General features: G+C 49.1%; 1 protein-coding gene across 4 annotated transcripts in view; it reads right to left on the bottom strand.

Annotated features, from left to right (window-relative positions):
- Positions 1-13609, bottom strand: part of CDS1 (CDP-diacylglycerol synthase 1) — a 447836-nt gene that overhangs the window by 213337 nt on the left and 220890 nt on the right. For all 4 annotated transcript variants that reach the window (XM_030190592.1, XM_030190591.1, XM_030190589.1 and 1 more), the window contains one exon: positions 5535-5617. In XM_030190592.1, the coding sequence (XP_030046452.1) occupies positions 5535-5617 (83 nt within the window). The remainder of the gene's footprint in view (positions 1-5534; positions 5618-13609) is intronic.

Below are 13609 nucleotides of genomic sequence, written 5' to 3'. Positions count from 1 at the left end.
TGGGCCTCAGGCTGTCGAGAAGGAGGATTGTACCTACACTTGCCAGAAGAGTAGGGAACAGTCTTCCTTCCCCCAAAAAATCTTCTACCTGTAGAGGTAGAGGCTGAAGGCTGCCGGCGGGAGAACTTGTCGAATGCGGTGTCCCGCTGGTGGAGCTGCTCTACCACCTGTTCGACTTTCTCTCCAAAAATATTATCCGCACGGCAAGGCGAGTCCGCAATCCGCTGCTGGATTCTATTCTCCAGGTCGGAGGCACGCAACCATGAGAGCCTGCGCATCACCACACCTTGAGCAGCGGCCCTGGACGCAACATCAAAGGTGTCATACACCCCTCTGGCCAGGAATTTTCTGCACGCCTTCAGCTGCCTGACCACCTCCTGAAAAGGCTTGGCTTGCTCAGGGGGGAGCGCATCAACCAAACCCGCCAACTGCCGTACATTGTTCCGCATGTGTATGCTCGTGTAGAGCTGGTAGGACTGAATTTTGGCCACGAGCATCGAGGAATGGTAGGCCTTCCTCCCAAAGGAGTCTAAGGTTCTAGAGTCTTTGCCCGGGGGCGCCGAAGCATGCTCTCTAGAACTCTTAGCCTTCTTTAGGGCCAGATCCACAACTCCAGAGTCATGAGGCAACTGAGTGCGCATCAGCTCTGGGTCCCCATGGATTCGGTACTGGGACTCGATCTTCTTGGGAATGTGGGGATTAGTTAGAGGCTTGGTCCAGTTCGCCAGCAATGTCTTTTTTAGGACATGGTGCATGGGTACAGTGGACGCTTCCTTAGGAGGAGAAGGATAGTCCAGGAGCTCAAACATTTCAGCCCTGGGCTCGTCCTCCACAACCACCGGGAAGGGGATGGCCGTAGACATCTCCCGGACAAAGGAAGCAAAAGACAGACTCTCGGGAGGAGAAAGCTGTCTCTCAGGAGAGGGAGTGGGATCAGAAGGAAGACCTTCAGACTCCTCGTCAGAGAAATATCTGGGGTCTTCTTCCTCTTCCCACGAGGCCTCACCCTCGGTGTCAGACACAAGTTCACGGACCTGTGTCTGCAACCTCGCCCGACTCGACTCTGTGGAGCCACGTCCACGATGGGGGCGTCGAGAGGTAGACTCCCTCGTCCGCATCGGCGAAGCTCCCTCCGCCGACGTAGTCGGGGAGCCTTCCTGGGAGGCGGCGGCACCGACGCCGGAGACCTCACCTCGGGCGATGGGCCAGCCGGCGCCACGCTCGACGGTACCGGTGGCGCAAGCACCACCGGTACCGGAGGGTTAGGGCGCAACAGCTCTCCCAGAATCTCTGGGAGAACGGCCCGGAGGCTCTCATTCAGAGCGGCTGCAGAGAAAGGCATGGAGGTCGATGCAGGCGTCGACGTCAGAACCTGTTCCGGGCGTGGAGGCTGTTCCAGGCTGTCCAGAGTGGAGCGCATCGACACCTCCTGAACAGAGGGTGAGCGGTCCTCTCGGTGCCGATGCCTGCTGGGTGCCAACTCCCTCGGCGACTCAGAGCTCTCGGTGCCGACACGGGAAGGGGACCAATGACGATGCTTCTTCGACTTCTTGGAACGAAGCATGCCACCGGAGCTTCCCGGCACCGATGAGGACGACGTAGAATCCAGCCGTCGCTTCCTCGGGGCCGAGGCCAAAGGAGGTCGGTCTCGGGGGGGGGCTGTACCGCAGGAGCCCTCAGGGTAGGGGGAGACCCCACCCGAAGGCTCACCGCCACCAGCAGGGGAATGGACAGCCCTCACCTGCACTCCAGACGAAGCACCACCGTCCGACGACATCAGCCGACGAGGTCCCGGTACCACCAACGTCGATGCAGCTGTCCGATGTCTCAGCGCCGATGCAGAGGGCCGATGCCTCGATGCACTGGCGGCCGAGGATGAAGCTCTGGACGCTGAAGACGTCGATGCACTCGATACCCTCGGTGCCGATGCCGACGAAGAGCCCGAGACCAAAACGTTCCACTGGGCCAATCTCGCTACCTGAGTCCGCTTTTGCAAAAGGGAACACAGACTACAGGCCTGCGGGCGGTGCCCAGCCCCCAAGCACTGAAGACACGACGCGTGCCTGTCAGTGAGCGAGATGACCCGGGCGCACTGGGTGCACTTCTTGAAGCCGCTGGGAGACTTCGATGTCATGGGCGGAAAAATCACGCCGGCGAGATCAAAAGTCGAAATGGTGGAAAAGGCACCGAAAAAACAAGGGGAAGAAAACTTCGACCCGAGGCCTAAAAGCGGCCTACCCTGACGACGAAAGAAAACTTACCGGGGCGAAAAAGCTGAAAATAGCGGGGGGAAAAAAGACCAAAGAGTCTTTTTCCACACAGAATGGGTTTTTTTTTTTGTTTTTTTTTTTTAAACAACACGACGAACGCGCGAGGTCGACTTTGCGGGGCCCGACACGGCGAAAATACGACCGTACCGAGCGCGGACAAAAGAAGACTGACGAACACGAGCCGGTTCGGGCGGGAAGACGGCCGCGCATGCGCGGTGCGCATGGGCGCGCGAGGACTAGCAAAGGCCTTTGCTAGTGAAGTTTCCGATTGGAGGGGCTGCCGTGGACGTCACCCATCAGTGAGAACAAGCAGCCTGCTTGTCCTCGGAGAATTATTATTAAACATCCTAGAATACTTCAGAGTTGGAGGGAACGTGCTTAACTGGTTCAGAGGATTCTTAACCACAAGAGCATACCAGGTGAAATCCAATTCGAGTACATCAACTTCATGGACACCTGAATGCGGTGTGCCCCAAGGATCCCCACTCTCGCCGACCATCTTTAACCTAATGATGACACCCCTGGCTAAATCGTTATCCAATCAAGGCCTTAAGCCTTACATATACACAGATGACATCACGATCTACATTCCATTCAAATACGACTTAAAGGAAATCACTGATGTCATCAACCACAGCTTCCAAATCATGCACTCTTGGGCGGATGCCTTTCAATTAAAACTTAACGCAGAAAAAACGCAATGTCTTATACTCGCATCTCAATATAACACAAATAAATTCACCACCATAACCACACCAAACTTCTCCCTCCCCGTGACAGACAGACACCCTGAAAATTCTTGGAGTTACCTTTGATCACACTTGAAAACCATGTGAAAAATACAACAAGGAAGATGTTCTACCCTATGTGGAAACTAAAAAGAGTAAAACCTTTCTTCCCAAGAAACATTTTTCGGAATCTGGTACAGTCAATGGTGCTAAGTCATCTAGACTACTGTAATGCACTATATGTTGGCTGTAAAGAGCAACTCATCAAGAAACTTCGAACAGCCCAAAACACAGCTGCCAGACTCATATTTGGCAAAACAAAATACGAAAGTGCCAAACCCCTAAGAGAAAAGTTACACTGGCTTCCACTTAAAGAACGTATTACGTTTAAGGTCTGTATACTGGTTCACAAAATCATTCACGGAGATGCTCCAGCCTACATTATAGACCTTATTGACTTGCCATCCAGAAATGCTAAAAGATCAGCACGCACATTCCTAGATCTTCACTTCCCCAGTTGTAAAGGACTAAAATACAAACTAACACATGCGTCTAGCTTCTCCTATATGAGCACGCAGCTGTGGAATGCACTGCCAAGGGGCCAGAAAATAATTTATAATCTAAACTTTTGTAAATCACTGAAGACCTATCTCTTCAACAAGGCATACCACAATGACCCAGAATAGGAACTGTAATACATCACCACTTACTTAAAATCCAGAATGTTTTCTCCCTATGCTTACTGTGTAGTTCTTCTAGTTCATCTATACTCTCTGTATTATACCAATTGCATCTTACTATGAAACGACGTTCTATTATTTTTATCTGTTTAATCTACCAGGTCATCAATGTCCTTTAGGTAACACCAGTTGTTTCTTTTACTCTGGAATAACGATCCATTATGTTATCCACATATCTATTATGTCATCCATGTTCTCTATGTAATATCAATTGTATCTTTTCACTCTGGAACGGCAAATGCCATGAAGGAACATTGTAAGCCACATTGAGCCTGCAAAAAGGTGGGAAAATGTGGGATACAATGCAGCAAATAAATAAATTTCAAATAAAGACAAATCGAGCAAAACTTGTACAGAAAATCTAATTCAAATATGCACAATGCTATCATAGGAAACCTTTGGGTTTAAAAAGTAAAACCACGTGCATGTAAGGACTAGATAAATGAATTAAAACAAGTCCCCTTAACACTTGGTAGCAATAATGAAACAGTAATTGAATAATCACATAGCAAACAGCCTGAGCCAACAGATTTGGCTGCTAATAGTGTACTGAACTGAACAATAATTGGCACATTTAGACTGACTCTGGACAGCTTTTTTTTTTTTTGTTACATTTGTACCCCACGCTTTCCCACTCATGGCAGGCTCAATGCGGCTTACATGGGGCAATGGAGGATTGCACGAAGAAAACCCTTCCCTCATTAAACAATACCTTCTCTGTGAAATAGTAATAATAATTAAAACAAGGCAAGTGCATTTTTGTAATATACCACTGCATTCCAGAAAGCGAAAGGAGCAAGTTCCCACATGACATCTTTTTTTCTTTTGATGTATGCACAGGAAAAAAAAAAAGATGTTAATTCAATCTAATTCATGTTTAATGTGGGATAAAATGCCATAAGTAAGTAAATAAATAAATAAATAGAAACTCAATGTTGAACACCTGATTCTCATAACATGATGTCTGTTTAGTGGCCCTTTACCAGGAGAAAAAAAAATCTCTGCACGAATATAATAGTATGTTGTCCCCTTAACCAGTCCCCTCCAAATGACACAGATATTACCTTGATTTTTTTTTTTTTTTTTTTACAGGATCCTCCCCATCACTTTAACCAGCCCCTCCAAATGAAAAAGATACTACCTTGATTTTTTTTTTACCAGTATCCTCCCCTCCCTTCCACCTATTCCAGACCTCCTCCCTGCTCCCCCAAGCAGCAGGGTGCCCTCCCAGCACATACCTGAAGCCACCCTGGTGGTCTAGTGGAGTCTTTCAGGGGCAGGAAATATTTCCAATCTTTCCTGCTTGCTGCTGGCGCCGACTCTCTTGCTACCACATCTTCTTTAAAATGGCTGCCAAGACTTCCAATGGCAGCCTCGCAAGTCTCGGCAGCCATTTTTAAAGAGTGATGCGGCAGCAAGAGTGTGCATGCCAGCAGCGGGCAGGAAGACTGAGGATCTTTCCTGACCTCTCCCCCCCCCTCCCCCGAAGACACCACTAAACCACCAGGGTGGCTTCAGGTATGTGCTGGGAGGGCACCCTGTGGCTCGGGGGAGGAGAGGCAAAGAGTCAGATAGCTGCAATAGCAGGGAGCGGGAGGGAGCACCGCAGTGCTCCTGGAAGCGTGAGGCCCTGTGCAACAGCCCGTTGCCCCTGCCTAAGACCGGTCCTGAGGGATTGTACTTCTTTTCCATATCTTTTAGAAGGACTAGGATAAAGCCTGCCAAACATTTTGAAAGAAAAATCACAAAACTATATTAAAATACAAAACAAACAATTTTATAGCTATGCTTCTTACCAGATCATCCCTTCAAACAGATTCTGGATGACAAGATGAGACTGAGTGACAGTAATCAGCAAAGTGACATGAGTCCATCCAAACTGTTAACGAGGTAATAATAAAACAAATCAGTGAAGTAATGAAAAACCACCACAAAACATTCACTATGACAATGTGAGATAATGTCACGTCTGTGGCCGTGACCACCCTCAGACTTACCTTATTCCTGGGGGTCAGCTTCCTAGCTGGCTCCTGTTTCTTCTGTCTGTCCTTTCTGAGCTAGCTCTGGCTCTCTGTGCTGGCTGCATCCAGCAGCATGACACTAATTGCCTCACTATACTGCACCTGTGGGTGTTGCCTGGGTTAGCTCTCTCTCTCTCTGTGTCTGCTGGCTGCTTCCAGCATGACTTTAATTGCTTCACTACACTACACCTGGGTGTGGGAAGCCTCTCTGTGTTTCACTGTGCTTTCTGCCTGCTCTGTGGTTTGTGCCTGAACAGCCTCCGTAGTTGCTTAGAGATTGCTGCAGCTGTGCTTTTGGTGTTGAAGGGCTTTATTAAGCACTTAGAGACTGCAGCCTTTGCCTCGCCTATGCCTCCGCAGTGCCTTAGGTCCCGAGGTTAGTGTGCTGTTTGCACAGTTAGCTTTCCTTGTCTTTTCTTGTGGGCTTCCAGCCCTTCTGCTTTGCGAGTTACTATCACCTGTGGGCCTTGCCTTCTGGCTCAGGTATTATTGCTCTGTGGGCTTTCAGCCCTTCTGTGTTTATTGCTCTGTGGGCTTTCAGCTCTTCTGTGTTTATTGCTCTGTGGGCTTCCAGCCCTTCTGTGCCCATTGCTCTGAGGGCTTCCAGCCCTTCTGTGCCCATTGCTCTGAGGGCCTCCAGTCTATCTGCGTATATCCTTTTACCTGTGGGCTTCCAGGCCTTCTGGGTGTATTACTGCAGCCTGGGGGTTTCCAGCCTTTCTGTGGGCTTCTAGCCTTTCTAGGTGTATCTCTCTGACCTGCAGGCTTTCAGCCTTTCTGTGTTTATTATTCTCTGTGGGCTTCTAGCTTTTCTGTTATCCCTGTGCAGTGGTGCAGCAGCACACTGTCTGAGTCTAGTTCCGTGCCCTGTCGCCCTCGTGTATCCCAGACCCAGGGTGGGTCCTCTGGATCTTCAGTTCCTGCCTTATCCTGCCGGCCACCTGCACTTCGGAGCTTAACTCCGGAAGAACGGTGGCTAAGTGCAGGTGAAGCTGTTCCTGTTTCATCTGTTCTAGTTGCCTGCCTTGTACTACTCCAGTCCAGAGCTCCAGTGCTGCTCTTCTGTGTTTCCAGTCCCAAGGTGGTCTTGCCTGCCGCTGCCGCTCTTCGGCAGTGGCCCAAGGGCTCACAAACTCCAGTCCTGCCTCAAGGACCTGACAGAATGCCAAGGCCCTCGAGAACGCAACAGATAAGCAGTTAACTAAAAAAATTTATTACTGGTAACGTACTTAAAGTATACAAAACTTTTGATATGACTATTAAATGCTTTCTCATAATATACCATCTCACACTGAGATGAAATAAGGTAATCTAACACACTGAAAAATAGTCTCTAAGACAAGTGCAGTTCAATAACAGGCCCAGGTGAACTCTGTTCCTCCTGAAGAAGCCAAGTGGTGAAATATGGAGGACAGACTTTAACCTGAGGATTTTAACGCTGATAATAGAAGACTTGGTAGATTTTTATAACTTCTGCAGCATGAATGAGGAGGAGATGTTAGGTCTGTGTGTAAAAGCCAATAAGGTCCATCTACAGAGATTTGTTTCTGGATGTTTTTGAACAAATGGCAACATTTTGGTTTGTTTAAGCTAGCCTGCGTTATCAAATTTTGAAAGTATAAACAGTGTGACCTTCACTGACTCAAGATATTTTGTTTCTTGGATTGTGGCATCATTTGTCATGGTCTTTGCTTAGGTCTTAGAGACTATTTTTAGCGAGTTAGATGGAGACATTAGGTCTTACCTGCTAATTTGCTTTGCTTTAGTCCCTTCAGATTGGCCCAGAATGACTGACGGGTTGTGCACGCCTACCAGAAGGTGGAAAATGAGAAGACTGATTTCGAGGCAGCCAATAAGAGCAGTGCTAAGCCCCTTGGAAACCTCAGTATTCGCATAGCAAAGCAAACGGAAAGAGAGACACACTAAACATCTGTGTGCCAGTCGGTTCATACAGCCATCCACCAACAAAGAGACCTTGCTGGCCACTGTCGAAAAATTTTGATTACTCCAAACTGAGTCAGCGACATCATCAGTAATGTGCCTATGTGCAATCACGTAAAAACAGTTGAATAATTGGTCTCTTTCTGAAAATAGACATATCCATACATACTTTTTTTTTAAAATCAAACAGCTCCCCACAGACATGTGTGAGAGAGAGAGAGAGAGAGACACCATCTAGGCCCCCTAGGGGGGAAGAAAAGAGCACAAAGGAAGAAGAAGAAGCAGAGCGAGAATAAACTACAAGTGAAATCACAAAGAGTAAAGAAAGTAACTCGGGAGATGAAAGAGGCGAACACTGTCGCAAAAAGACCACACAGACTCAAAAAGATTTGCAAACAGTCACTCAAGGAGCAAACCGAAAGAAGACAGCGTGACCACCTGACTGAAAGGGAAAATAAAGGTTATTCCCCCTGCCCAAAAAGCGAAGATACTTACCTGCAGCAGGTATTCTCCGAGGACAGCAGGCTGATAATCGTCACATATGGGTCGACGATCTGCGCCGGCCTGGGAACCGGCATTTGAAATAGTAAAACGTTTGCTGGAATCTTCTGAGCGTGCTGAGCGTCCAACTGCACATGTGCCAAGTGCCTTTCCGCCTGCTGCGCTCCTTGGTTAGGTGAAGAGTAAAACAGAGACAGAGGAGACAACCAGAAGGGGAGGTGGATGGGTTTGCGAGGATTATCAGCCTGCTGTCCTCGGAGGATAAATGCTACAGGTAAGTATCTTTGCTTTCTCCAAGGACAACCAGGCTGAATAATCATCACAAGTGGGGTATCCCTAGAATCCAGGCTCACTCAAAACAACAAATGTTGATCAATTGGGCCTCACAACGGCATGGACGTAACTAGATTAACCTGAAACTATATAAAAAACAGAGTGCAGCCTGCACCTCAGTTTAGGGAAGAGTAAAAGTGAGAAAGAAAGAGGAGACAACTCCAAGAGGAGTTGGGCAAGTTTGTGAGAATAATCAACCTGCTGTCCTCAGAGAATACCTTTCTCAGAGGACAAACAGGGTGGATTATACTGACAATTGGGGTATCCCTAGCATCCAGGCTCACCCAAAACAACAAAAGTTGGTCAATTAGACCTCACAACGGCAAAGACATAACATAGATAAACCTGAAACTATATACAACTAGCTGAGTGTGCAGCCTGGAACAAAACAAAAACATGCCTAGGGGAGTGGCGTTGGATTCTAAACCCCAAACAGTTTCTGCAGCACCGACTGAACAAACCAACTGTAGCATCGGGTATCCTGCTCAAGGCAGTAGTGTGATGTGAATGTGTGGACAGAAGACCAAGATGCAGCTTTGAAAATTTCTTAGGTGGAGGCCTACTTCAAGTGAGCCACCGACGCAGCCATGGCTCTAACATTATGAGCCGTGACATGGCCCTCCAGAGTCAGCCCAGCTTGGGCATAAGTGAAGGAAATGCAATCTGCTAGCCAATTGGAGATGTGCATTTTCCGATGGCGACTCCCCTCCTGTTGGGATCAAAAGCAGCAAACAACTGGGCAGACTGTCTGAAGGGTTCGTCCGCTCCATGTAAAAGGCGTTCTCTTGCAGTCCAAGGTGTGCAAGCTGCTTTCGCCAGGGTGGGCATGAGGATGGGGAAAGAATGTTGGCAAGACAATTGAGTGGTTCAGATGGTACTCCGACACCACCTTTGGCAGGAGCTTAGGGTGCGTGCGGAGGACTACTCTGTTGTGCTGAAATTTAGTATAAGGTGCATCTACTACTAAGGCCTGAAGCTCACTGACTACGAGCTGAAGTAACAGCCACCAAGAAAATGACCTTCCAGGTCAAGTACTTCAGATGGCAGGAATTCAGTGGCTCAAAAGTTGCTTTCATCAGCTGGGTGAGAACAACGTTGAGATCCCATGACACTGGTGGAGGTTTGACAGGGTGCTTTGACAAAAGCAAACCTCTCATGAAGCAAACAACTAAAGGCTGTCCAGAGATAGATTTACCCTCTACACGCCAACAATAAGCACTAATTGCACTGAGATGAACCATTACGGAGTTGGTCTTGAGACCAGACTCTGATAAGTGTAGAAGGTATTCAAGCAGGATCTGTGTAGGACAAGAAATAAGATCTACGGCCCTGCTGTCACACCAGACGGCAAACCTCCTCCATTTGAAAAAGAGTAACACCTCTTAGTGGAATCTTTCCTGGAAGCAAGGAAGACCTGGGAGACACCCTCCGAAAGACCCAAAGAAGTGAATTCTAGGCTCTCAACACCCAGGCCGTGAGAGCCAGAGACAGGAGGTTGGGGTGCAGAAGCGACCCCTCATTCTGAGTGTTGAGGGTCGGGAACCACTCCAATCACCACAGTTCTTCAGAGGACAACTCCAGAAGAAGAAGGAACCAAATCTGACGCGGCCAGCAGGGTACAATCAAGATAATGGTTCCATGGTCTTGCTTGAGATTCAGCAAAGTCTTCCCTACTAGAGGTATGGGAGGATACACATACAGAGGGCCTGTTCCCCAATGTAGGAGAAAGGCATCTGACGCTAGTCTGTCGTGGGCCTGAAGCCTGGAACAGAACTAAGGGACTTTGTGATTGAGTGGCAAAAAGATCCACCAAGGGGGTGCCCCACGCTAGGAAGATCTTGCAGGTAACGCCCATATTTGACAACTCGTGAGGTTGCATTACGTTGCTCAGCCTGTCTGCCAGACTGTTTACGCCAGCCAGATGTGGCTTGGAGAAACATGCCATGACAGTGCACCTAAAGCCATGAGCCCCCCAACCCAGAAGAGATGAATCCGTCATCAGCACTTTTTGTGCCTGAGGAATTTGGAATGGTCGTCCCATGGTCCAATTGTCCACCACTGAATAAAGTTCCGAAAATCGGTGGACAGTTGGATGACATCTAGATTCCCCGCAGCTTGATACCACTGGGATGCTAGGGTCCATTGAACAGATCTCAAATGCAGACGTGCCATGGGTGAACATGAACTGTGGAGGCCATTTGCCCCAAGAGTCTCAACTTCTGCCGAGCTGTGACTTGTTAAGATGCCTGAACCATGCACACCAGGAACAGGAGGTTGTCTGCCCATGTCTCAGGGAGATAGGCCCGGATTGTTCTCGTGCCCAGCAGCACTCCAATGAACTCCAATTTTTGAACAGGTGTGAGATGGCACTTGATGTAAATTATTACAAACCCTAGCAGTTCTAGCACCTGAATAGTCACTCGCATGGGCTCCCAAGCACCGTCCTCCAAGGTGCTCTTGACCAGCCAATGGTCGAGATAAGGAAACATATGCACTCCCAGTCTGCATAGCGACGCTGCAACTACTGCTAGGCACTTTGTGAATACTCTGGGAGCTGACACTAGGCCAAAATGGCAGTACGCAGTACTGAAAGTGCTGCGTTGCCAGCCGAAAACAAAGATACTTCCTGTGAGCTGGGAGTATTGGAATATGTGTGCAAATGTCCTTTAAGTCCAGAGAACATAGCCAATTGTTTTCCTGAATCATGGGAAGAAGCGTGCCCAGGGAAACCATTCTGAACTTTTCTCGGACTAGGAATTTGTTCAGGGCTCTCAGGTCTAGGTGGGACGCATCCCCCCTGTTTTCTTTAGCACAAGGAAGTACCTGGAACAGAATCCCAGCCGTTCTTCCCCTGGTGGAACGGGTTTGAACGCATGGGCCTTTAGAAGGGCAGAGAGTTCCTCTGCAACTACCTGCTTGTGCTGAGAATGAGCTCCCGGTGGGAAATTTGGAGGTTTGGATTCCAGATTGAGGGTGTATCCTAATCAGACTATTTGAATAACCCACCGGTTGGAGGTTACGAGAGGACACCTTAGGTGAAAAAAGATTAACTTACCCCCAACCGGCAAGTCGTCTGGCATGGACACGTTTACTGCGGCTATGCTCTTATAGAGTCGGTCAAAGCCCATCCCTGGCTTTTGCTGGGGAGCAGCAGGGGCCTTGGGTGCATGCTGTTGACAAGAATGAGCGCGCTGGGGCTGAGCCTGAGCAGGCTGGTGGACGCCAGAGTGTATCTTTGCCTAGAATAGGAATAGGGGCACCCCGTGGTTCACCAAAATATCTCCTAGTTGAGGAGATTGTAGCAGAAGGCGCCCAGCGGGAGAGAGAAGCCAAAGCGTCAGTATGCTTCTTGATCTGGTCAACCAGATCTTCTACCTTCTCTCCAAAAAGATTATCCCCCTGGCAAGGAACATCCGCTATTCTCTGCTGGACCGGGTGATCCAAGTCAGAAACCCACAGCCGTGAGAGTGTGTGCACTGCTATACCTTGGGCAGAGATTCTGGATGCTACATCAAAAGTGTCGTATGCGCCCCTGGCCAGAAATTTACAATATGCCTTCTCCTGCCTGACAGCTGGCGAAAAGGTTCGACCTGCTCCGGAGGAAGGGCATCGACCAAAGTAGACAGCTGCCACACCGAGTTCCACAAGTGGATGCTAGTAAAGAGCTGGTATGATTGGATACGGCCGGCGAGCATAGCAGCCTGATACATCTTTCTCCCAAACGAGCCCAAGGTCCTAGCTTCTCTGCATGGGGGCACCGCAGAATAGTCTCTAGAACTCTTGGCTCTTTTGAGGGCGGAGTCCACCACCATGGAGTTATGGGGTAACTGAGACCTCATCAACCCAGGTTCACCGTGGATCCGATACAGGGAATCAGTCTTCTTATGATCACAGGACTAGAGGGGATGCCCAGTTCCGCAAAAGGACTTCCCGGAGTACCTTATGCAAAGGAGCTATCACTGCCTCTTTAGTCCAGGACCTCAATCATCTCAGCCATGGGCTCATCCTCCATGTCTATGGGGAATGGAATGGTTTCCATCCATTTCCCGTACAAAAGAATGAGGAGAGGCTGTCAGGCAGGTGGAGGGGAAGGTTCAGAGGGAATCCCAAAAGACTCAATCGGAGGAAAAATACCTGGGATCTTCCTCTAAACTCCCATAAGCGCTCCTCCTCAGTGTCGGAAAGCACTTCCCTCAGTGACTTCCGAGACTGTACCTGCCTCGACATCGAAGACCCATGGTCTCGATGGCGATGTTAAGGGGCCGATGCCCGCATGGACTGCTGTGAAGCTTCCTCCACAGACTTTGATGGGGAGTCGACCTGGGTGGCAGCCAATACCGGCACCAAGCTTGGGGACCTCACCGCGGGTGGAGGGCCAAACAAAGCTGCAGCAGTCATCACGGCAGGCACAAGCATCTATGGCACCAAAGCAGATTGGCGCAGCAGTCCTTCCAGGAGCTCTGGAAGCAAAGCCCATATGCGCTCGTCAAGAGCCACCATTGGAGAAGGCTGCGGGGCCGATGGAGCAGTCAGTGGCAGTCGCCTGAGGCTCGGGAGCAGGAACCAGACTGCTGAGAGGTCGATGCGTTGGCACCTCCTGTATAGAGGGGGAGAGGTCCTCCTGGCGCCAATGCTTCTCAGGTGCCGAATCCCTCGGTGCCCTGGAGCTCCCAGCACCCTGGAAGGAAAGACAGCACCAGCTAAATGAAAAGTCTCTATTGTGCCAAGAAAAAAGGGCACAAAAAGAGGGAAGGACCTGGCCGAGCAGCCTAAAAACGGCCGCACCGAAAAAGAAAGGAAACTTTACCTTGGAAGAAAATAACTAAGAAAATAAAGGGAAAATATTATTTATTTTCTTTTTAAAAGAAAACAAAGACTCGGGGGAAAAAAAAACAAAACGAAAACACTCGAGGGTTCTTTTCCCGGGCAGAGAGAGGAGCCACAGAAACTTGACTGTTGCTCCTCATGCGGAAGAAAAAGATCTGAGGAGCGAGGTGGGTGGGAAGACACACAGCGCATGCGCAGTTCGATGTGCAGCGCGCTCAGAAGTCTCTAGCAAACTTTTTGCTGTGTGA

The sequence above is a fragment of the Microcaecilia unicolor genome, chromosome 2, assembly GCF_901765095.1.
Source record: "Microcaecilia unicolor chromosome 2, aMicUni1.1, whole genome shotgun sequence".
Classification (NCBI taxonomy): Eukaryota; Metazoa; Chordata; class Amphibia; order Gymnophiona; family Siphonopidae; genus Microcaecilia; species Microcaecilia unicolor.
This window is presented reverse-complemented; position numbering and strand designations above follow the sequence as displayed.